This window comes from Suncus etruscus, chromosome 2, assembly GCF_024139225.1.
Source record: "Suncus etruscus isolate mSunEtr1 chromosome 2, mSunEtr1.pri.cur, whole genome shotgun sequence".
Classification (NCBI taxonomy): domain Eukaryota; kingdom Metazoa; phylum Chordata; class Mammalia; order Eulipotyphla; family Soricidae; genus Suncus; species Suncus etruscus.
The window spans coordinates 90,537,261-90,562,914 of record NC_064849.1 but is presented as its reverse complement, the minus strand read 5'-3'; the positions used below and the strand labels follow the sequence as shown (position 1 = coordinate 90,562,914).

Here is a 25,654-nt window from a genome sequence, read left to right as displayed (position 1 = left end):
TCCCTATATGAATTGATTTTTTCATCTGTTGATTGCTAAATCCTATTTTCCCAGTTTAATTTTCCAGTCAATATCATTTGTTTTACAATAATAGTTCCTTTCTTGATTTATTTATTCATTCATTTTTTAATATTTTAAGACACATAGCTTCTTAGATCATGCGATTTTTAATCAAATGTTCTTATTATTTTAATCTACCAAATTAGTCCATATTTCATTAAGAAAAGGTGTGGGGCACATTTGGTGGTTCTTAAATATCATATTCTCTCCATTCTTTGGAGACTCTGCTTTGTGATATATTATCCATGCTTACTTAGGGCATTTGCCACATAGACCCAGAAATCAGTTACTTTTCCAATATACCTTGGTTCTCTAGAGTGGAAAATTATATTAAGAAACCAGCTACTGTGTGTGAAGATTTTCACTGTTCCCGAGATAACATTTCTTCTATACCCTCTCAGTAAAAAGAGCCAAGAATCTAGGAAATCAATGAGCACACAAGTAAATAGACCTTTTCCCACATATATAATGCATTTTACTGCACAATCATTGTAGACATCATCATTATCACACCCTGTTTTTTCCAGCCACCCCAATTTTATAGCCTTTCTTTAAAAACTTCAGAAAAGGGTAACAACTCAAAATTTTTGAAAAAAAATTTACAATGATTATAGGTGAAACATTGGTCATTTTATAATTTAATGTTTTATATTAACTATATAATATAGATAACTAGATATAAAATATATCTCATATATATAACTATGCTACATAACTAAATATGCCAGATACTAAATAACCCAAATTATTATACCAAACTAAAGGTAATCTACAATTATAATCCAATGTATACTATATTGGTTTGGGGGCCCATGAGAAAGTGCTCAGGGAACACTCATAGTGGAGGTGTGGATTAAAACTGGGTTGGATGCATTAAATGTAAGTACCCAAAAGCGTTTTGGCTAAACTCCTTGTCATTTTGACTTCTTCTGAATGTATTCATGATTCTACTAATCAATCACTGCTTTTAAGGATTCAGTCATTTACTAAACTTGGACAGAGGGACAGAACAATTATGACCATATTTGAACAATTATGGCCAAATTTAACAATTATGGTTTTCCTGTTATCACGTTGAGCAATGAAAACAGGACACCAGGGTTCTAGTCAGTGGAGACACGCCTGCCAGGCAAGAATGAAGCTGCCAAGTCCCATTTCTGCAATGCCACAAGACAACCCCAGAAAACTGCAAAAAATGTACTGCCCTCTGCAACATATCAGGGTGAACTCTTTATCGACAACTCAAGTAAGAATAAAGACATACATAAAGCATTGAAAAGAAGCCCAAACACCCACTGAGAAGGCCCTTTGCCTCTCACATGCCTGACACTGTTTGGGGACACAGTGGGGAAGAATGGTGCTTTGTGGCATTTCTCAGACAAGGAAACCCACTACTGGTGGAGGTCAATTTTGATGCAGTTCAACAGGCTTCAAAAAACTGCTTTCTACCTGCATTAACTTTATTTGGAGAATGAACTTATTTAAACACTCAGGAGAGTATCAACTATACTTAGTACTAACCCTAGCTCTACAGTTCCCCCAATGTTAACAAATACCAACATTATGAAGAGAAAAGAATACCATAAAGTCCTCTGCATTAATTTCTTACATCTCTTTGTTTTGCAGGTGAAATAAAGCTGATTGAAGAGTTTTAAACACGCTAGACTCAGCTCAAAGAGTGCTTCTATGACCAGGGAGTCTTCGGTACAGAAGATGATGGTCATCTTGGACCTCTCTCCCTGACCCAGAAGAACCACAAGAGGTGATTTCTCTGGTATCTCTGGGCATCAGTTTTGGTCTGCCATTAGAATCAGGATTTCTTTCCAGCAAGAGAATCTCAGAATTTCATTTAAACACCAGGGATCTCAGGATTTCTTTCATTCAAAAATTAGGATCTCAAGCTATCATTTCAGTACTAGTGATCCCAGGTGTCATACAAGTACTAGAATCTCAGGATTAAATTCATGTATTATTTCTACCCCTTTGCAGTAATTTATTCTTCCATTATTCATACCCCTTCTATTTCTGCAAAATTAGAAGTTGGTAAACAGCATCTCACTCTTATCATTGCTATTGTATTTTTTTGGAGGCAGTGATGACCCACTTATGCACGGTTGTCATTCTACTGTTAGGTTATATTTTATTTTACCCAAAACAAAGTTTATCCCTGATTCCTTTCGATGTTTATCACTTGGATTTATTACAAAACAGAGATTGTCTTACTTATAAACCTGAGTGGGACTGGCTTAGGATGGCCCGAGCTATTTCTCCTTACTGCCCCACCCAGAGTTGGTCTCTGTACTCAATAAAAATGGCTGTTTTTGCAGGCAGCTGGCTCTCCATTCTAGGTAGAAGAGGGTCATGTTTCATGGCCATGTTTCACCCTCAGCCTAGTCTGGATCATTTCATCCGTGACTCTGATTCAGACTCATTCACCTGGGGTTGGAGATACAGAGATTGGGGTGATATTATTATACTATACCAATATGCTTCATCCCAAAGTGGATTTTTTTCACCCCCTTTTTGTATCCCCTATTTCTATGAGCCTAATTTCCAATGATAAAAGAGGGAACAAGAATGCTTTTCTCAAGGAGCTGATTCAATTTGACTATGGTTTCCAAATTAATCAAACTAACTAATGCCTCCAGGTTGAAGAGGACATACCTGGAATTGGGAAAATTTTCATTGAATTAGCTAAGATTTGAAAAAGAGACAATTGGGATGCACTTCCTCAAAGGAGGTGGGGTAACCCAGGAGGAAGAAAAGATTAACTGAAAAAAAGGCAGATAATAACTCTTCAGGGCAAGTCTTTAGTCGACCCACAGAGAAATGAGGCTGTGGATGCTTCCTGAAAAACTGGCCTTGTGTACACCCACAGAGAAGGAATCTGGAGGGGAAATGAAGCTTAAAAAGAACTTACCTGAATCAGAGATAAATCCTCAAGCTGGAGTCTGAAGAGGTAGTTTCTACAAAATAAAAAAGGAAAAGCTTTTTATTTTGAGTGTATCCAAACAGTAGAGAGCTCAAACTCATTAGCGCAAGAGGAAATATTTACAACACTCTTTCAAACTATCTCCCAGTGAAGACTATCTAATGAAGCTTTGCTGGGATTTCAAGATTCTGAGAGATAGTTCACAGATCAACAGACACACATTCCTCTTTGGAGAAGAAAATGTAAAGAGAAAAGGTAGCGTGTGTGTGAGAGTGATACTAGGTAAGTTTGAATTAGTAATCACATCAATTGCTTATGGCAAAAGGCCATTAGCATCAACTTTGAGAGTTTATATAGGTTCATATAAAGTCAATCTTCCTAGTATTCATTCTTTCTTACCACCTATATTCACTTTCTTTAGAAATGAAAAATATAGGGGACTAGAGATAGGACAGTGGGTAAAGCATTTGCTGTGTAGAGAGCCAAGCCTGGTTTATTTCACACCAACTCATATAGTCCCCTATGAGTTTTTCAACCTTTTTGTGCAAAGGCACACTTTTTTCATGAAAAAAAAATCACAAGGCACACCACCATTAGAAAAATGTTGGGCCCGGAGAGATAGCACAGCGGTGTTTGCCTTGCAAGCAGCCAATCCAGGACCAAAGGTGGTTGGTTCGAATCCTGGTGTCCCATATGGTCCCTCGTGCCTGCCAGACAGCCAGGAGTAACCCCTGAGCATCGCTGGGTATGGCCCAAAAACCAAAAAAAAAAAAAAAAAAAAAGTTAAAAAAATTTAACTCTGTGCTTAGATCGACTATATATTAAGTAATTCTCTTGAATAGGAATCAAGTAAACACAAAGAAATTATTTTAAAATTACTTTATTATGAAATAATAAATATTGATAATGATTTGGTCTATTTGTGAGTCAAAGTCGCATGTTACAGATGAAATTGAAATTTTCCCATGCACACCAGACAATATCTCATGGTACATTAGTGTGCCTGGCACAACACTGGTTGAAAAACACTGCCCTAGCCATCTTAGCCACCTAAGAATGATCCCTGAACACAGAACCAAGTGAAGCCTTGAACTCTGTTGATGTGCCTCCAAAATAGAAGAAAGAGAGAGAAATGAAATGAAATGATATGAAAAACACCGAAGTTCTGAATCTTACTAGGTGCATTCTGGGTTTAATAAGCTCAGAAACATGAGTGAGCATTTTCCATGCAGGGTTTGAGAGTCAGCACTAGTGCCCAAGTATGACAAAGCAAAGCAGGGATAAGGAAGTAGACCATGTCTCACCATGAGAGGGAGGAGAGTAGTCAAGTGCAAACCATTGTCATCCCCCCCTCAACTGGGGCCATTTGCAATTCCAACTTTAGAGTCTCCTGTTGTTGTCTTTAGACACAACAAATGTGCCTCTGGGGATCCCTGAACCCTAACTGCATGCAGGAGTTGAAGGTCATAATGAGGCTGAGGATCAGTTCAACCTGGCTGCAACAGACAGGCAGCCTGGGTACACCTGAGGATAGGAGAAATGGGAACAAAATGGGAAGGGACCCATGAGGGTTGCCATGAGAAATGGAAGAGGATTCCACAGTCTAGGATATGGTGTAATGGGTTTGCTTTTGGAACTTAGAAAAGAACAAAGTTTACACACCATGGCCAAAATACCAAAGTGGGTTATTGAATAAGGAATGTCAGAAGTAGAAGCACAGGAAGTGAGAAGGTCATGTCAAGGGTATGGCCTAAGGAGTACATACTTAGGAAAGGAGAGAGATGGTGAAAGTAAAGCAATTCAGGAGTGCTCCCTGAGTGCAGAGCCCAAAGTAGGCTTTGAGCACCATCAAGTATATTCCAAGAAACAAAAAAAAAAAAAAAAGAAAGAAAAAGAAAAAGAAAATTTATGTAATTTAGAGCTACTGTATTATTGAAGAGCATATAACCCCAAATTAGGGGTGAAGATACTTCCAGAAGTTAAGAGATAAACCATAATTTATCCTTGATTAGCATGATTTTCAAAAAATTTCTACAATCTGAAAAAAGACCACCCATCTTGGGGAGCCCTAAACCCACTGAGTCACAAAATGTCCCCAATAAACCCTACCAAGTCCCCTTCCAAATGTCAATAGTATCACACCTATAGACACGAATGCAGACACTCACAGATATGTACACAGAGTGAAAATTCTTACAGGACAATCATTTCACATCTTTTTTTGTCCATTCACAGGCACCTTTACAAATCATTTGGCCAAAATTCCATTGTTCTATTGTATTAATTACTGTATTTAAACATTGTGGTTACAAAGTTGTTCATGACTGAATTTTACTCACACATTGTCCAATAATCTTTACCAGTACACATTTCCCGTCACCAATGTTCCCAGTTTCCCTTCTACCCTCCCCCATGTAGAATCCTATTCTTAATAACATTAATGACAAACTATATAACTTTAGGCATAGTGATTTCCAAACTGTTTTGAATAGTTTCAGCACCACGCATTCTACCAGCATGGCCCCTTCCCTCCACCATAGTTACATGTGACTCCTCCACACTCCCTCCCCATGTCAACTTCCTATTGAAGGCAAGTTCTCAGTTTCCTTCCCTTTGGGCATCTGTTACTCCCCTACAATGGTTCTTTATATTCTGCACATGAGAGCAATTATCCTGTGTCTAATCTAATGACAAACTTTCCACATAGGTCATTGATTCCTGCTTCTGGAAGTATGATCTGAAGATATAAGCTTTCCCATCAGGAAGCAAGTAAATCCCATTGATTTTCTGAGTAGATTTTGATGTCTCTTTCCCTCTCGTTTCACAGAAATACCTCCTGAACCTCCCTCCCAGTCTTTATTTCAGGTATTATTTCACTTATTATTTTTTAAGAGTGTTCACAAGTCATTAGTCATTAGTTAGGGATAGAGCACTTAGGACAAGGAGTGGGTGAATGCTTTGCAAGCAGTCCTGTCCAGTTCTAACCCTGGCACTGCATGATCCCCCAATTATAACTGGGTGCAGCCCAGGAAATCAAGCACTTCCAGATAGCCCTGTCAATCCTTAGCACTGCAGGGCACTCACACTGACCTAGTTGCTCTGTTTTCCAAGGATCAATGGGAGTGACTTGGGTTGGGGACTACTTCATTGCCTCTGCCCAAAATCTATTTTCCATTCTTTTGGAATGAAGCACCATAACTTGTGTTTAAATAACATAAATTTCTAAACATTTGTGTTTATAGCTACGAGTAATGTGGCAAAGGCATTTTTGAGAATTCATTGAAATATTTACATTTTTTGTAGTGAAGTACTATATTTCCAAGGGATTTTAAAGAAAAACATATGAGAGATAAATTGTTTGGGTTTTTTTTTAGAAAAAAATAATGAGAAAGACTGAAATATATGATTTCTTAATGATAAAATCAGTTCCTCTTAAACTAGCTTGAAATTTTGAGATGGGAATTTCACAGCAGTGTACATAGCCTCAAAATACATTGAAAGTGTATTTTTGGTGTTCAGCTTCAAGAGTGACTCTTGGCAGTGCTCAGGAGTTACCGTAATGTGCTAAGAATTATAACTGGGGGGCCGGAGAGATAGCATGGAGGTAAGGTGTCTGCCTTTCATGCAGATGGTCATCGGTTCGAATTCCGGTGTCCCATATGGTCTCCTAGGTTTGCCAGGAGCAATTTCTAAGCATGGAGCCAGGAATAACACCTGAGTACTACCTGCTGTGACCCAAAAATCAAAAAAAAAAAAAAAAGGAATTCAAACTGGGATGAGTATATGCTAGGCACATATCTTTCCTCCTAAACTATCTCTCCAGCCTACTAAGCTCTACTTTTAACTTGAATAGTTGGTTACTTTTGTGTTGCTTCTTTAAATTGATTTCAGAGGAAAAGCTCATACTATATTCAAATAGTGCTTAATAAGAGACTCAAAATTGAAGGAGGCAATTTAATGTCCAGCTGAATATTTCCATATTAGAAATACACAACATATTTCAGTATTTACTTTATCCTTATTGCCAACAATTTGAAACCTATTTTAAAAAATAAAATATAAATAAAACACTGGAATTCCCTAAACACATCTCTGGAACCCAAGAAACTGACAATAATGAGGAGCCCACAACTCTCAAAATCCTTCTCTGAAAAATATTCTGTTCCAAGAAATACTGAGTCCATTTCTGATGTTGGGAAAATTCCCATCCAGCAAGGCCACAGGAGGGATCTGGAATCCCCCAAGACAGCTTTATCCATCACCATTTGGGTCAGTGACCTATACAGTTAAAGGTTAGCCAAAGCAAGAAAATCTTCTAAAAGAAATTAAAAAAAATGGACATCCCCAGATGTTGTAGCATTCAGAGACGAAAGTAAGATCTATGGCCTCAGCAAGTGGCGGGTCTCCAGGGCATTCCAGAAAAAGCAAGTACTTTATCTTGTGATTGTAAGAGTACAGAGGAGGGAAACAATAGAGAAGAAGTTCAGCCTCCCCAACTCAGAGGAGTGATGCTTCTGGCTGTTTGCCAACTGCAAATGCTAAGCAAACATTTCATGGAGGGCCCTGTTTCTAACAGGGCAGTGCTTGAAACCACCTAGAGCATTTAAATGGTCTCATTAATCTTCCTACTACCCTGGGAGGTAAATAGGGAGTAATAAGGAATATTTCTACTCCTTGGGGACACAGACAAGGAACCAAGAGTTTAAGAGATGAGATTCTTTGAGAGTATTAGCAGTAAAGTTTAGGGGCACTATGGTCTATTTCCAGTCCCTCAACACAGAAGTACCAAGCAAAAGATGGCCGGGTTATAAAAGCTTGTTTTCATGGCTATCATAAATAGATTGTTAAGTGTTTCTTCCTGCATGCCTTTCAGAGTTCTTGGAACTAACTTGGCCAATTCACCCTCCAATGTAATAACCGTTATTACTTTAAGAAAGAAGGAGTCTAGAAGGAAGACATTGATGCAACAGACTGGATAATTAATTCAAATCACACAGCCATTAAATGTGGCAGGGCAAATTAAAGGGTGCTCAAGCCATTCATCCTCTGGCCACCAGACATCTCAACGCATTTTCTTCCTCTTCAGTGGAGTTTATTTCTTATTGACTGTGAGATTGAATAATTCATCCCCACATTCCCTCCCAATCGCCAGGGACCTATTAGCAACAAATCACTAAGCACAACAATATCTTCTCCCAGGGAGCAATGTGGGCCCTAATCGACAAGGTTCATTTGTATCTTCATGTAAAGTAATAAAATTCTGCCGGCATTAAAGAAAAGGTTGAGCCATCATGAGTGTATTAACAAAACGACTCATTTTATCGAGAGACACCATAAAACTTAACTCTGACCTCCATTAATTATGAAAGACACCTGTGTTTTAAAATGACATTCTCTTAGAATAACTCAATTGGTCTCTAATGACTACAGCTATAAAATCAAAGATCAAAAAGCCCAGGTTCTTCTAGAACATGTAGCTTAGAAGCTAGTTTATGATGGAGGACCTGAGATATCAAATTATTAAGAAAGTCAGACATAGGTTTTGGAAAAAAAGAGGAAAATGGATACAGAAAAGCAAGCAGGGGCTTCGGAAAACAAAAAAAGAAAAAAAGAAAAGCAAGCATATCTTGTTAAAAAAAAAAAAAAGTAGGAGCCAAGCTGTCTCGGGAGCATCGAGGGGAAATAATAAATGGTCAAATCTAAATACCCAAACCAAAGTCAACTACAATAGAATCAAGAGACCCAAACTACAACAAACTATACACAAAAGGGACCTGTTACACTAGCAGTATAGGGGGCTGAGTGTGGAGGTATGGGATGCAAGCTGAGAATTATAGTGATGAAGGTCAACACTGGCGGTGGGAATGGTCCTAATTCACTATGTACCTGAAATACAACTGTGGAAGACTTGTAATTCACATTAGTCTCAATAAAAAAAATTTTTATATAGAAATAAATTGAAAAAAGAAGTTTTAAATAATGATATAGTTAAGTAATACTTATGAAAGTTCATGCCTGGCCATTTTGAAGCATTTTGCAAATGGCACATAAAAGCTCACTCTATGGGTAAATTGAAGTTGATAGTTGATACCAAATGACAAACTACATTATTCTTTCCCTGTGCCACCATCATCCTCTTTAATGAATTCTTCTCTCCAAACTGCTGTTCATATCCATTTGGAAAGAGGGAACTTCTAAGGTCAGGCACACTTCTAAGGTCAATCGCATTCATACAATTAGAGATTGTCAGTGTGTGACTTTAAAGTAACTTAAATGCACAAAGATGTTCCCTACAAATCCCTTCAATGATCTAAAGTATTTAATACAGAAACCTTCTTATTTAGTATAGAAGTTTAAAATTATTTAATTATTCAACACAAAATTTAATACAGCATTTGAAATAGTATTACAATTATATAAAATAAATGAAGTAAGTATGTAATATATTAAACTAAATATTTAATACAGAAGTTTAAAAAAGATAAATATGTGATTTGACCATGTAGTCGAATCATGTAGTTTACCACATCAAGTAGTTTACTATTTAGAATTGCTACACCCAAGATATTTTATTATGCTAGTTGATTCTAGACAACTTCTCAGACACTTGTTTTCTCTGTGATTATAACCATTTCAAAAATATATACACATGCTTTTTGCCCACAAGTGTAGAAAGGGAGTAATTAAAATTTAAAATCACCAAGTGTATTATATATTTAAAGTCAATAACAGGCCTGGAGAGATAGTAGAATGTATAAGGGACTTGCCTTGAACATGGCCAACATGGGTTCAACACCTCACAGAAACCCTTGAGGAGCCCTAGTAACCTCAAGGGCTAAACCTTGAGGGCAGAGCCAGGTGTGACTCGAAGATACAAATTCCAAGTAAAAAATTAAAGATCTGGGGTCGGAGCAGGCTCAAGGGGTAAGGCATCTGCCTTGTGAGAACTAGCCTAGGACAGACTGCAGTTCGATCTCCAGCATCCCATATAGTCCCCCAAGCCATGAGCTATTTCTGAGTGCATAGCCAGGAGTAACCCCGGAGCTTCTCCGGGTGTGGCCCAAAACAAAACAAAACAAAACAAAAATGAAAAATCTGGGGCTGGAGTTGTTGCACAAGCAGTAGGGCATCTGCTTTGCATGCGCTAACCTAGACAAATGGTGGTTCAATCCCCGGGCATCCCGTATGGTCTCCCAAACCTGGAGCGATTTCTGAACACATAGCCAGGAGTATTCCCTAAACATCACCGGGTGTGGACCAAAAAAAAATAAAATTAAAGAGCTAATGATTGTTCTTTAGATGACAGTTTTTAAGTGCTGATTCATTTTATTGTATTAATTTATTTTAATATTAAAATAAATGTCTAATACAGTTATACAGAGCTACTTTCTCAAGCAAAAATTTTCCTGCTCTTCTCCGAAATTACTAATATGTGGACTTTTGTATTTTGATAGACTTCTGAATGGTTCTGTCTTTATTGTAGTTGTTAATGTTCCTATCCATTAAAATGCTCAGAGAATTCTATTGTCAAATGTTATTCCTTATCCTAAAGGCTAACATTAAATCTCTTTAGTAATGGCTATTAGTAATAAATTAAAAAGAATATATCAAAAAATAAGGTCAAGAGCCAGAGATATAGCACTGGGAAGTCAAGCAATTCTTCGATGTAGTCACCCCCCAATACAATCCTTGGCATTGCCCCTGGTCTCCTGAGCAGAGTCACAAATAAGCTCTAAGCACCACAGGTATGAGTAGTAAACCAGAAACAAACAAACAAACAAACAAACCAATCAAGTTTTTAAATGCTACTATTATATGGGCTGAATCGATAGGACAGCAGGAAACACCCCATACAGTTCTTTGAGTCCAGCCTGGAATGATCCTTGAGCACAGAGCAAGGAATAAGCCCTGAACACTGCTTAAAACCAAAAATAAACACATAAATGTTACTATTATATGAAAATGTCAATCACATGTAAAATATACAATTTCACAGAAATAACAAAACCAATCTGCTAATATTTAGTTAATAGGTCGAAAGAGCAAAGATAGATTTTCAGCGGTAATTAAGACCAATGATGTAATTAGCAAATTTTGAAGATATCTAATCAGAACAACCTTTCCCCACAAGCACTTTTTGAGGCAAAGTTATTCATCAAAATTGTTAGTAATCGCATTGAAAGTTTGTTTTTGTATGCTCTGAGAGTCACAAATTGCCTCAGGATTACACACAATGACTTATTGCTCTCACTTTTGCTCATAATTTCTGCTTTTGCAGGTCCATTGGGCATTTGTTTTGTTGCTTCATGGCTTTAGGTTAATCAAGTACATTTTTCATAGAAAAAAGTATCATCCGAATTATCCTGTTATGCCTTTAACCTGTGCTTTTTCCTGGGAAGATGAATTCTTCAAATTAGCCCCATATACAATGATTTTCCTGGGTTATCATTGGACTTTATAAAATCAGAGGGTATCTTCCATGTCAATGCGAGTAATCAAATCATGTCCCTAAAGCTCAACCCTGTTTAATGCCACCCCATCCAGCTAGACTCCCCAGTGCTGCTCCCCAATCCCATCTTTGTCCTTTGTCACCACTTATGAGTTCATCATGAATTTCAGTCAAATTCAACCCTAAATTAAGTCTTCATTCTGTCTCCTCATCTCAATTTCCTCCCCCACTCTCAACATTTACATTGTCTTTTGTGTCTTTTTCTTTACCACACATTCTCCAAACTCCAGAGTGTTCCAGGAACAATGCAATAGAAGGATGCATATCAGAGCACACATATGTAGATTCAACAGTCTCCTGCACTCCTAATGTGCTTGGCACCACAAAGGTGCCAGACAAGCAGACATATAAAGATGGACATTACTTCCAAAAATCCTATATCGGCTTTCATTTAGGAGCCTGAAAATCGGTATTCCTGGACCATCTTTGGGCATCCTCTATGACTACCAGCACTGTCCAGAGGATGAAGTCTCAGCTCATCCCTCATTTAATTTTGCAAACACTTACTTCCCTATTCAGTGAGTGACAGCTCGTGGGTCCTCACTGGGACCTCAGGCTCCCCATTTATGTGGTCCTTCTCTGGACATTCTTACTTGCAAAACCCCAACTGAATCTTAAAGGTTGGCCAGAAGTGCATTTTCCCAGCCCTTCTCCATTCCTGTCCTCCTGTTGCAGTTTTCAAGTTTTCAGGACTTTTGCTAGGGGCTCTTGAAAAAGGTAACCGATTTTGTCCTTCTTAAGGTTTGTATACCAAGAGTCAGCAAACTCTTTAAGGGACAAGAGCAAATATTTCACGTGTGTGGATTCAACTGTCACAACTCATCTCTCATTACAAACAGTAAGCAGCCATGGGTACAATTTAAATAAGGGGAATATCTGTGTTCCAATAAAACTTTATTTACAAAAATCAGAAGGTCCATTCAGGGGCCTTGGAATTAAACTAAAGCAGGGTTTCTCAAAGTGGGTAATACTGATTTCCCTCTAGGTTTGTCAGAATAATGGGGGAAGGACAGCAGCAGTAACCATGGCTTAAATTGGGCAGGTAATCTATCTTCTAGGGGCCCTGCCTTAAAGATGGTTATTTTCCAGGGGAGACTTGAGTGACTTTTTTCTTCTATAAAGGAAAAAATGGGCCAATTCAATGTAAAAACAACTGCTAAAACTCTTCATTAAGGTCACTACTATCCTTCTTCATCTTTGTTCCTCCAATATGGACCAAACTTCCTGGTATCAAGGATGCTTAACAAGTGTTTAATGAGGGCTGTAGAGATTGCACAGTGGTAAGGCGATTGCCTTGCATCCAGAAGGTCGGTGGTTCGAATCCCAGCATCCCATCTGGTCCCCCGAGCCTGCCAGAAGTGATTTCTGAGCATAGAGCCAGGAGTAACCCCTGAGCCGGGTGTGACCCAAAAAACAAAAAACAAAAAACAAAAAAAATAAGAAGTTTAATGAAAGGTAATTCAAGAAGCAATAATTACATGAATGGATCATTTTCAGGGAGACATGTGGGATCTGCTTAGGAGAAATATGTTCCATGTTTTTTATTTCTTTGGTTGATTGGTAAATTTGTGGGCCATCCCCAAAAGCACACAAAGTTTACCCCTGGCTTTGTGCTCAGAAATTACTCCTGGCAGCCTTGGCAGACCATTATAAAAATGCCAGGGATTGCACTCAGTTTGGCCATGTTCAAGGCAAAGGCTCTACCCACTGTGCTCTTGCTCTGGTCCCATAAATACCCTCAATGTTTAAAAGCTGCAATGTACTAATACATGTACATACACACATACACATATTCACACAGAGATTGGGTCTTTTTATTACACTTCATTAGGCCACTCATGGAATTTGGGAAATGGGAACAATAAAAACTAAATCAATGATCATGCTGCTAGGCTTATCTGGTCTCTAGATATTTTGTAAAAAATAGCAACAGAAACACAGTGGATACAAGAAGTTTACCCAGAAGAGCGTCTGAAGACAACCTGCTGGTTAAAGGGACACACTCAGGGCCAGCTTAAGGATCCCTGACTTTTTAGGAAAACTGGTGTCTGGTAGCCTCTAGAGAAATGGAAACCAGGTCAGCAGACAAAACGTGGCCTTTCCTCATTATTTCAGAAACTCAACTGCTCTAAGAAAGGGGGAGAATGGGTATAAAAATAAGCAAAAAGGAGTCTTACAGAAAAAAGATATGTGTTTATGAATAAAGATCAAGCACTGAGAGGAAGAGGATGAAGAAGAGCAAACATTTAAAGCTTAAAGTACAGGTTTGAAAAATCAGGGTCAACAGGAAGCACAGCCATGTGAAAGCCTCTTCCTTCTCAGCTACTTTTCAGAAGTCATAATTAGCCTAAGTACAATAGAAACATCATCATTACCTCAGATTCCTATGATCCATGGGGGTCTACAGTTTTTTTAAATTCACTCTGAGCTGGGGCCGGAGAGATAGCATGGAGATAAGGCATTTGCCTTGCATGCAGAAGGTCGGTGTTTCGAATCCTGGCATCCCATATGGTCCCCGAGCCTGCCAGGTGTGATTTCTGAGCATAAAGCCAGGAGTAAAACCCACTGCTGGGTGTGACTCAAAAACAAAAACAAACAAACAAAAATTTCACTTTGAGCTCCTGATTTCATTCCACTCAGCATGAGTTACCTTTAATTGTGTAAACGAGATGAAAATACCCCCTTTGCAAAACAACAATGAAGTTCTACCTAATGGAAACAGTCTGGCTGATCTCATCAGTGGCCCTTATTTAACTAATTATATGCTGCTTCCAAGAGATTCTCAGGTAAAACGCAAAAATAAATAAATAAATAAGTAAATAAATAAATAAAAATAAATAAAAAAGAAATTTCATCCTCAAAGCAGAAATTAAATTATGTTGGCCAATTCTAAAACACCTTTTAGGTGAACTTAGAAAAAGAAAAAAAAGCTCCCTTTGTTCAGAACCAGCAGCAAAACCATTTTGAAAGGAGGCACTCAGTGTGATTAAACAGAAACATGCCTGATCAATCACATCCTATGGAATAGCTGTTTTAAACACCTAATGTAAACTCATCATCAGCCTCCCATAAGAATGACCTTTCCCTTTATATTCAAGTTTAAGGATTCAAACGAGGGAATCAAATGAAAAGTAGACTACATTAAATAAGCTAATCATGTAACAAAAATTTTTAAATAAAATAATGCTCTAAGTATTTTCTAGATCATGAGTTAGTTGGGATTGTCAAGGAAGGCAACAAAGGCTACCTTGAATGAGTTTGCTTTGAACAGCAACATGCTGAATAAGAAGTATTTTCTATTTGTTGTTCAGATGCATAGAAAGGACCGTTTTCTGATTCTATCTAGGAATGGATTCCATCAAATAGAATGGAATATCCCAGAGTGCTATGCTTACTTGTGAGCTCTGACCCACAGTTAGGAAGGTGTGCAGAGATTCTTACTTAATAGGATCCCTTTCTCTTTGGTGTGTCCAGAATGAACCCATTTGATGATGGTTTTTGTTGTTGCCATTTGTTCAGTTGGTTGTTTTTTGTTTGTTTTTGTCCATACCTGGCAGTGCTCAGGGGTTATTCCTGGCTCTGAGCTTAGAAATCACTTCTGGCAGTCTTGGTGACCATATGAGATGCCAGGAATCGAACCTGGTCTATCTAAGGCGGGCCACATGCAAGGCAAATGCCCTACCACAGTGCTATCTCTGGCTCCTTGATGATCCACTTTTAATTGGCTTAAGAAATCAACAAGAGGGCAGAGTGGTAATTAATACAGCATCTAGGATGCTTTCTTGGATGCGACCCAACTGTGTCTCATCCCCAGCATATCATATGATCCCCTGATTCCCACCAGGAGTAATTCCTGAGCACAGAGCCAGAAATAACTCCCGAGCATCATCATGTATAGCCGAGAAACCAAAAGCAAACAAAAAAAATAAACAAGGATATCATCCTAAAATGGGCCTTCACTATGGTCACTGGTGACCCAAGAGTTGGGATTATGAATTTCAGTCTCCATTTGCTCCTTCACTGGCAAATGTCTTGACTCTCCAGAGTTTGTGTAAGAAGGAGTTTCCTGGGGCCAGAGCTATGGCACAAGTGGCCCAAGCTACTGGCATCCCATATGGTTCTCCAAGCCAGGAGCGATTTCTGAGTGCATAGCCAGAAGTAACCCCTGAGCATCACCTGGTGTGAGCCCCCTCCAAAAAAAAAAAAAGGAGTTTCCTACTGAGTCAGCAAACAGGGTACCACTACATAATTCAGCTTTCTGTTCATACTACATGGAAATTCATTAGAGAAGAGCAAGATATTTAGTAATCATTTTACAAGAAAACAGATGAAAGGCCAGAAAACAAAGCAAAATGCTTAAACAATGAAACATTCATACTGTCTTTGAAAGAAACTTCTTTTTATAGGGTTGGAACAATAGCACATTGGGTAAGTCATTTGTCTTGCATGAATACAACTGACCTTGTTCAGTTCCCAGTATCATCCATGGTCCCCTAAACACCACCAAGAATGAATCCTGAGTGCAGAAGCACTCTGAATACTTCCGGAATAACACCCAAATAAAGAAACAATGTTCTCTTCGTATTACAACTCCATGGCTCATGTTTCATAAAAGTATGACCAATTGGAGGGCAGATCAATAAGACAGTGGGGAGGACATTAGCCTTACACATGGCTGACCTGAGTTCAATCCCTGGCACTACATATGGTCCCCTGAGCCCCACCAGATGTGACCCTTGAGCACAGAGCCCAGAGTAAGTCCTGATCTGCTCCTGATGTAGTACAACAGAACAAAACAAAACAGATGGCCAATTTGTGAAGACAATCACTGTCAAATGCATTCACATGTACGAGTAAGCTGGGTATCAACTGGGAAAACATTTGAATTCAACACAGAGCAGAAAAGATGGACCCACTCAGGGGCCTAACAATAGACAGAAAGTACCAGAGTTGAGCAGGCTCACTGGGAAAATAAACAGGTTTCTACTCTGTCATCATCTGTTCTGTATGATTCTTTGTGCTGTGAAATATACTTTTTTTTTTCTTTTTAGTTTTGGGGTAGACCTTCTTTGGTCAGAACTTTCTCCTAGTTGTGCACTCAGAGATCTGTCCAGGAGGCACTCAAGGGGACCATGCAGGGGTCTCAAACTCAATTTACCTGGGGGCTGCAGGAGGCAAAGTTGGGGTGATCCTTGAATGCAAAGTCAGTAGTAAGCCTTGAACATTGGGGGGGGGTGCGACCCAAACAACTAAAACAAAACAAAACAAAAAAAGATTCCTCTAGGGCAGGGCCACAAAATGTTGTATGGAGGGCCATTTACAGGCCACGAGTTTGAGACCCCTATTAGGGTACCAGGATTAAACCCAGGTCAGAAATGTGCAAGGCAAAAGCCTTGCTCATAGTACTATCCCTTAGTTTTGTCTCAACTTTGTGAAGCCTTATGACTATAATTATGTTTGTAATTAAGTAAATTCTATATTCTCTTTCATTTTATAATGTATCCCTTGTATAATATATGATGTCCCTTTTACACAATATATCCTTTTCTAATATATATCCCTTTTATGATATATAAATATAATACATAAAAACAACGTTACATAATGAAAGCTACTTTTGTAGTCTTTGTGACAAGTAAGTATACAAGGGAAGGGAATCAAATAATGCATGGGAGTGCAAGAGAAGGTTAATAGGATTTTTTCAAAAATTATATTTCTTCCTTTATGCCTTACTGTATCTTCCACATTTTCTCAAATAAAAATGTCTGAGTCTCATCATTGAAAACACAAACATTATTAATTTTTAAAGAGGCTTGGGTAAAAGAGGATATGAATGTCAATGAATCTGAAATACAATGAAAGATAATGTGCATCTTGGAAAAAGCGAGTTGAAAGATCCTTCCAGAAATTGCACAAATTCAAATGCAAGTACTTTCTGGCACTGCATCAGCAGAAACCACCTAGAAGAGCATTCTTACAGGCAGCACAAAGGGACTTTTCTTTTTGAAGAGAGCGAAAAATCTTTAGCGAAACACAATTTCAGAATCGTCAAGTATCACTGGAGGAAAGAAAAGCCATCCAATGCATGTCTCTTTACAATGCCTGTGCTAACTAGAAAAATAGAAAAGAGTTGTATTCACTTTTCCTACTGCTCAGATATTTAAACTATTACAGATTTGGCAAATGCACAGCCACTGTCTCAACTCTGGGGCTAGGTCAAGTTCATTCAGACAGGAACCTGAAGGCTGAGATATTTTTAAAGTTTTATATCTGGCTCACATTCCCTCTCCAACTTTCTGACCTTAATTACACCTCGTTTCTGGGGGTATAATGTCTACTCTTGGTCAGTGATATCAGCCAGAAATGGACAGACACGCATCCGCTGAAACCCACAGCTCTGCTCAGAGCTTCCCTAGAAATGTGGGTGGAGTTACTATAACAATTGCTTCTTCTAGATTATTGCATCTAATCCTCACAACAGCTGAAAGGAGTAAAAATTATTGCCTCAATTATAAAGTTGAGAATTAGAATCAGGCTTGCACTCTAGATCATGCAAGTAAGCGATTTTAGTCCACGCATCTTCTACTTATTTATGGAATCTGCTATGTGCTATGTACTTTTCCACAATCTAAAAGAAATTGCCTTGGATAATACAGTAGGCAAGGTGTTTGCCTTAAACATGGGTGACTTAGGTTTCATTCCTGGAACTCCTTAACAGTCCCTCAAACTCATAGAAATTCAGAGTGATTTTTAATCACAGAGTCAGGAATAAACCCTGAGCATCACCAGGTATGACCTAATATCAATAATAGTAATACTAATAATAATTAATAATAACAATACTATTTATGAAAATAATGATATTATTCCTAATAATAATAATAATAGAATTAATTGTACTCTCAGAATTGATGAGCTGACAATTTTGACTTTTTGCAAGTCTGCTTACTCTGCCTGCTTTTGTTAATGTGACAGAGAGCATTTTGGATTAACTAAAGACTGAATCCTTCTTAGTGACTCTGGATTGGGATCTTCCTAAAAATACCAGATCTTCAGGGTCCACATGACACAGACTTTGGGAAAAGGCTCCTTGGGGCCCAATGGCAGGTGCTAAGTACAACCAAGAAAGACCATGGGCCATCTCTTACAAGTTCCAATGTTCTTTCTGATTCATCATTTCCCTTAGCAGAATCTATATCTGTCATCAAAAGCCACCCACCTGCACAGTACAGTTCATGCCTGCTGGACTGACCCACAGTACTAAGGATCTGTTGGAATCAAAGCCAAGTTTCTGCCAAGGTCTTCACAGAAATTAAGGAAGGCCAAGATTCAGCCGTTGCTGGGGTCATATTTGTTTCTGCTCCCTTAGCAAGGGACCCCTACCTCCTTGGCTACAACTAAGAGCTCTCTCTCCTCAGAGGGAAGGTGAGAGCATCCACTGTTCATCATGCGTTGGTAGCCCTGAGCAATTGTAGAAATTAAAAATAAAATTATCACCATCCTACGCTGAAGTGTCTACCAGGGGCAAAAAAGGAACAAAGACAATTCTGGAATGTCAAAAGAGAATTCTGGAAACAGAAACACTGTGTAAACATTAAGCTTTGTCCAGGTGTCTACAGTTAGAGAAACTCAGAAGAGACAAACACATCTGCTACCATCTGAATATTACCAACAGGAGAAAGGAATGAGGAATGATGATGACAGGAATGAGAGCAATGGAAGCCGTGATGTGGGAGCTTGTGGCTGTGCTAAAGGGACCCACAATCAATATGGCACCTTCACTTTGTGCTTATTTGAAGTGAGAGATTTAAGTAAGGAGATTGATTGGGAAAGAGTGGGAAAATATCACCACTCACTCATTAGAAAATTCATGTTTTATAATAGACTGAATTTGGCCAGAACAGATGTGATCCCTCTTCTTCACAAAGAGCATTGCTTGGGTGCCAGAAGAATCCAATTTTACAATGGCCTCTTGCCTCAAATGAGATGTCATTTTTGCAATGAGATGATAAGGAAGATTCTCTATCCATCATTCGGAAGAACCCTCTGGGACTGGAGGCCAGAAAGATAGAACATTGAGGAAGGTGCTTGCCAAGCATACAACCCATCAACATTGACACATGGAAACCCCTACAGTCCACTGAGCATGCCATGAGTGATCTCTGAGACAGGAGGGCACCCTGAGTACTACTGAATGTGATTAACACACCAACGTAAACCAATGAACAAAAAGTACTGATAGGGTTGGCATACAGACAAGTAGGAACCATGTTATCTTTCCCAAGGAAGTAATCAAAATCTTGAGGAAAAACGTTCAATATCTGTTCTGTCGATTTCAGTCCTCTCACCATCAAATGAGAAGAACAAACATTGACCTAGACAGAAGATAATAGATATCTGAAAAGACCAAACTAAGAACAACTTCCTTAAATACTCAAATGACTGTTACAAGGTCTGGTTCAGAGCACAAAGAAAGATGATGTAGGTCTTAGATCGCCTGTGGAAGTTTGTATGCTAGACACATTCTAAGAGTACAGTAATATGTGAAACTTGCAAGAACAGAATACCTGGATCTGACACCTAACTTTTATGAGATATTACTAACCCCCGCCAGTTAAATATTGTTCTATGTCTGCTCCAATTGCCTCATCTCTATAGTGGAAGACATTAACACTAGCTCCCTCACTTTCCGGTTTCATGGGTAGAAAAATACATGAGCTAATTCATGCTGGTACATTTCCTGACATGGAGGTAGCCCCATAAAAGCTTGTTATAAGATACAGCATTGCCCCTCATATGACTAATATACCTTAATACACATATGCAGTATTTCATGATTAGAAGAAATAGTACATCACCCTTAGCAAGTGCCTCAGAGAAATTCCTGTGAAGTGCATCAGAGTGCAATGAAAGTCCAAAATATTTAGAGAGAAGTAAAATATAAAATCTCTCACCTTGCTCCTACAACAAGTTCTTTCTGTCCTGGGTCAAATGTTAACTGCGAGAAATCCACAGCATCCTTCGCTCTGAACTCCCGCAACCAGGGACCAATTTCTAAATAGGAAAAATAAATAGAGAAAATGATGAAAATGTATGACTTCTTGCCTCTGCAGAGAATAGAGATGGTTCGTCAGGCAGCAAACATGGCATTTCAGAGAAGACAGGAAGGCCCAGAAGTGATAACTGAGGGGCCATGAGCTTTTTCCCTTGAGACATCATATGTTCTTTGCTGAGACTGAGCATTGCACAGAGGGCAGCCCCCATTATGGTGAGAAAGGAGGCAGTGCTGGTTTTGATTTACTAGTCAAGACTATGCTTCTCCTGTGGCACTGAATGGGGCAGAAATCAAGACGTATTCACAAGATCATCAGAGTCTTACTGGACACACACAGAAATGGAAATGACTGTGCAATCTGTCGAGAGTGGGATGAGGCCTGGGAAAATTCCCCAAAGTACACTTGGGGGACAAGGACAAGTCCAGCAGTGCCATTTTGCTTTCTTTCTAAGGGGACATTCACCTCCCTGTCCTTGGGGTTTCTATTTTGGGCCCCATGTTTAAATTGGGTAAATGCATTCAGTCCTCTCTAGATGAGAAATCCATCTGACTTTTAGGTCTCATTAATATTTTTTAAAGTCACTAGAAAATGTCTCATTTTTGGACAAAGGGCCCCGCCTCAACACTGCTGAGTTCTGTAAATGGCCTCCAGCCTTCAGTGCAATTATTATCAAATGACAGTATTTGAAGCAGAATCAAACATTGTTTCCTAAGCTGTTTTTGCTCATTTCTGACAATGACAAATCATTCAGAGTTGCCTGTTGGTTCTGCCAACTTCTCATCGCTATTCCTCACAAAGAGTCTGTTATCTGTTCTTTTTCTCTTGGATTTAATAATATTGAGTGACATCACACTGAATAAGTAAGCAGGGACATTATAACTGTCAAATGGATAAAGCCCTTGGTTTGAGGGGAAAAAATACACAGCACAGAAAGAATTTCAAATAAATGCAAATCCAGATCTCATGAGAATATAAGTCTTTGTCCAAGTTCCACAATCTGTTTGTTGATGCGAATAGATGGATTATTTTCAAGAAATAACTCTTATATCAGAGATATGATATTTCTCTACTATCACTTTAAAGAAGGGGGAATTACATCTATTGAAAGCTTTATCTATTTAAAGAAAACCAGAGTTGTATTATCTAAAGATCTGTAAAATTTTATATTTATTTAAATATTTTTGTCACACCCAGCAGTGCTCTAGGGCTATCCCTATCTCTATGAAGGAATAATTCCTGGAGGGGTTGCGAACATTATGGTATGTTGGGTCCCTAATTCCCAAAATTTTTACTATGCATACTATCGTGATCATTTATAAACAAGTCACTTAAAACAAAATGCTTATTTTGTAGTGATAACACAGCTTTTATGGTGTTGGCTTTGCATGTGATTGATCTGCTTTAGATCCCTGGCATCCGATATGATCCCAGAGCCTATCAGGAATAATATCTGAGTAAAGAATCAAAAGTAACCCAAGCACCTCTGGGTATGGCCCAGAAACAAACAAAAATAAAATGCTTATTTATATATAAGTTTGTATAGGAGTTACAAAAAGAATTGAACAATGATCCTTTAAGAGTTCATAATTCATTACAGAAACTATCACTAATGTCTTCTTTTTTCTCTCTCTCTTTTTTTGTGCCACACCCTGAGGCTCTGAGGGGGTTACTCCTGGCTATGTGCTCAGAAATTGCTCCTGGCTCAGGGGACCATATGGGAAGTTGGGTATTGACCCAGGTCCGTCCTGTGTCAGCTGCATTCAAGTCAAAAGTCCTACCGCTGTGTTATAGCTCTGGCCCCACTAATGTCTTCTTAATATCTGGGATTTAACCTTGGCCATCTATGCCTTAACCTACAAGGTATTTGCAGTATTACAGAAATTATTCATACACAGAAAGGAAGATTGGGGCCAGAAAGGTATTAGAGGGTTAAATTATGATGCTTGCTTTGTGCTTAATTGATTCTGTTTCAGTCTCCTGCACAAGAAAAAAAGTCTTATAAATTCTGCTAGTGTGACTTAAATCTAACACGAAAGCAAGAAAGCAAGAAAGCAAGAAAGCAAGAAAGAAAGAAAGAAAGAAAGAAAGAAAGAAAGAAAGAAAGAAAGAAAGAAAGAAAGAAAGAAAGAAAGAAAGAAAGAAAGAAAGAAAGAAAGAAAGAAAGAAAGAAAGAAAGAAAGAGGGAGAGGAAGGAAGGAAGGAAGGAAGGAAGGAAGGAAGGAAGAAAGAAAGAAAGAGGGAGAGGAAGGAAGGAAGGAAGGAAGGAAGGAAGGAAGGAAGGAAGGAAGGAAGGAAGGAAGGAAGGAAGGAAGGAAGGAAGGAAGGAAGGAAGGAAGGAAGGAAGGAAGGAAGGAAGGAAGGAAGGAAGCAGGCTTTGGTGAGATAAGATCTGACCAGCTTCTGATCCAGGTGTGGTAGCCACAGACTGTGTGCCCTTTGGCATTATTTGGCATTGCTCTCGGGGAGCCAGAACTCCAGGTCTGTGTTGGGTTTTGTGTTCCCTCCAGCACAGGGCAGTGCACATGATTGGAAATTAAAATAACATACAACCAAAATAATTTGCATCCTTTTGAATTTATGGAGGCATGTTTTGTGGTCTATCTTGGAGACTGTTCTATGTGCATTGGAGAAGAATCTGTATTCAGCTTTTTGTGGATGGAAAGCTATATGTGTGTGTGTGTGTATATATATATATGTACACAACACACACACACACACACACACACACACACACACCAAGCCATTCTTCTATTTCTTCCTTCAGAGCCAATATATCCTTATTGAGTTTCAGTATGGTTGACCTATCAAGGGGTGTCAGGGCAGTATTGAAGTCTCCTACTTTTATTGTGTTGTTATTGGTGTCTTTCTTCAAATCTATCAGCAATTGTTTTAAATATTGCACACATCACAAAGAACAAGAACAACCTGTGCTTGCATGGATGTGAGAAGAAAGAGACACTCATTCACTGCTAGTGGGAATGCCCAGGGGCAGGCTGGGAAAGGATGGTTGGGAAGGAAGAGGGAACCAGGAATGGTAAGAGGGAAACTTGATGTTGTTAGCAGGAAATGCACACTGTATGACAAGAATGAATAGACTGTTTTATAAGACTTTGGTCCCAATACTGAGCAAAAGAAAGGGTTTGATATTGTAAACTACCATCAAATGGTAAAAGTTTTGTAGAGAGGGGGAAAATATCAACATAAATTCTGTCACATTAATTTTCCTTATTTAAATTTTCCATCAATACTATTTTTCATAGGGAGCAATATTCATCAGGTCACAAAGTCTGTGTGTTGTTTTCTGTTCTGATTTTCTTGTGTGATTTCCCTCAGAAAATTGGACTGCATTAATTTGCCCATTACAGTCTTCCATCTTTCTAATACCAAAAGTATTTGACAGGAAGTCAGCCCCAAACCCACTCCAGACCTAAAATTATTCTTGTATCAATAGCCACCACCATCTCAACTTCTCCTATAAACTCAGAATCACCGAGTTCTAGGCTCTATTCAAACAGCAACCCTTCTCCTTTGCTTTAATTCTATTTTATTTACCCTTTCCATAATCTCTTTCCTCTCTTTTAGCAAGTGTTATCAAGTTCCCTCCACACAGTTTATACATATCTCCACTAAAAAAAAGCTTTAAAAATATATTTCACCACTTTTTTATTATTAGAGCTTCAAATACTCAAACAAAAATAGATAATAATCTCTCAACTGTATTTGAATAATGCTAAAAACTCAATTTTAAGTGCAAATTTTAACGACTTTTTCATAAATATACAATTCCAATATGACCTTTTCAGATACAAGCTAAGGAAACTGAGCTTCTAACACAGATTTGAAGCAATTATTAATTTGATCATCTGAATGCTATGGCTGAGCAGAACATCATAAAGAAGGAAAATATGGACCAACCTTCTTTTAAAGAATATGATTGAAAACATTCCTTAACATAACCAAGTTAAAATCTTTTCATTCATTTCTTTCTCCCTCATACACAGGAAGGAAAAAGATTTATCCCAGAAATGCAAGAAAGATTCAACAAAGTTTTTACAGAGAAAAATATCCATTAGTATAATAAACTATCGTAATAACATATTTCAATGGCATTCAATTTCATAACACATTTCAATTTTATTAATCATGATGAAGACATGATCAATGCTGCTTTCAAGGGAATGAAAAAATAAACAGTTACATATTCAGAAGGACTCAGAATGTTCAGTATCACAAAAAAACAGGAAGGACTACATGTGGTGAGGAACAAGCTCATGTGATACTAAGTGTGAGGACAAGAGAGATAGGAAAGCTAAAAAATGCTCACATGTTGGAATGGAGAGATACAACTTTGAATACTGTCAATCTTTTGTGCCTATTTTTATTATAATGCCATAATTTACCAAGTTATTTATAGTACAGTCATTTTAGGCACTAAATGTTCCAACACCAATCCCATCACCAGTATGACCTTCCCTTTACCAGTTTTCTTAATCTTCCACCCACCATCCTAACCTACCTCCATACAGACACAAATTTACTTCAGATTGTTTGTTACAACAAAAAGCAAATGGAATGATCAAATCTTAGGTACACATGGGTCAATTTAAAATGGTCATTCTATTTCTCCATGGTGTTACTAAATCAGTGTCTAAGGATTTCATGGGCTGTGATTGGTATTTCTATATTACTGTTGAGCCTTCTGTGTCGCTGACCAGACTCACTGAAGCTTAGTACATTTCTATGTAACTTTTTCATCAGATATCCTGGGATACTACTAGGTTGACACTGCTATAAATTATTGAAGTGTCATGTGTTCTCATTTGACTGCATGGCCCATGGTTTAAAGATCTAAAACAAAGTTTGTGCTTTGGGGAATCAGAGAGATACCATGGAGGTAGGGCATTTGTCTTGCATACAGAAGGATGGTAGTTTGAATCCCAGCATCCCATGTGTTCCCCCGAGCCTGCCAGGAGCGATTTCTGAGTGTAGAGCCAGGAGTAACCCCTGAGTGTTGCCGTGTGTGACCCAAAAGAACAAAAACAAAAAACACAAACAAACAAACAAACAAACAAACAAACAAGTCAGTGCTTTGAAAGT

The 25,654-nt window shown here is 38.4% G+C and overlaps 1 protein-coding gene across 1 annotated transcript in view; it reads right to left on the bottom strand.

Moving 5' to 3' along the window:
* SEMA5A (semaphorin 5A) overlaps positions 1-25,654 on the bottom strand; it is a 450,728-nt gene that overhangs the window by 193,192 nt on the left and 231,882 nt on the right. The window contains exons 4-5 of the mRNA XM_049767907.1: positions 20,456-20,555; positions 2,981-3,026 (exon numbers count right to left, since the gene is read on the bottom strand). Of these exons, the coding sequence (XP_049623864.1) occupies positions 2,981-3,026; positions 20,456-20,555 (146 nt within the window). The remainder of the gene's footprint in view (positions 1-2,980; positions 3,027-20,455; positions 20,556-25,654) is intronic.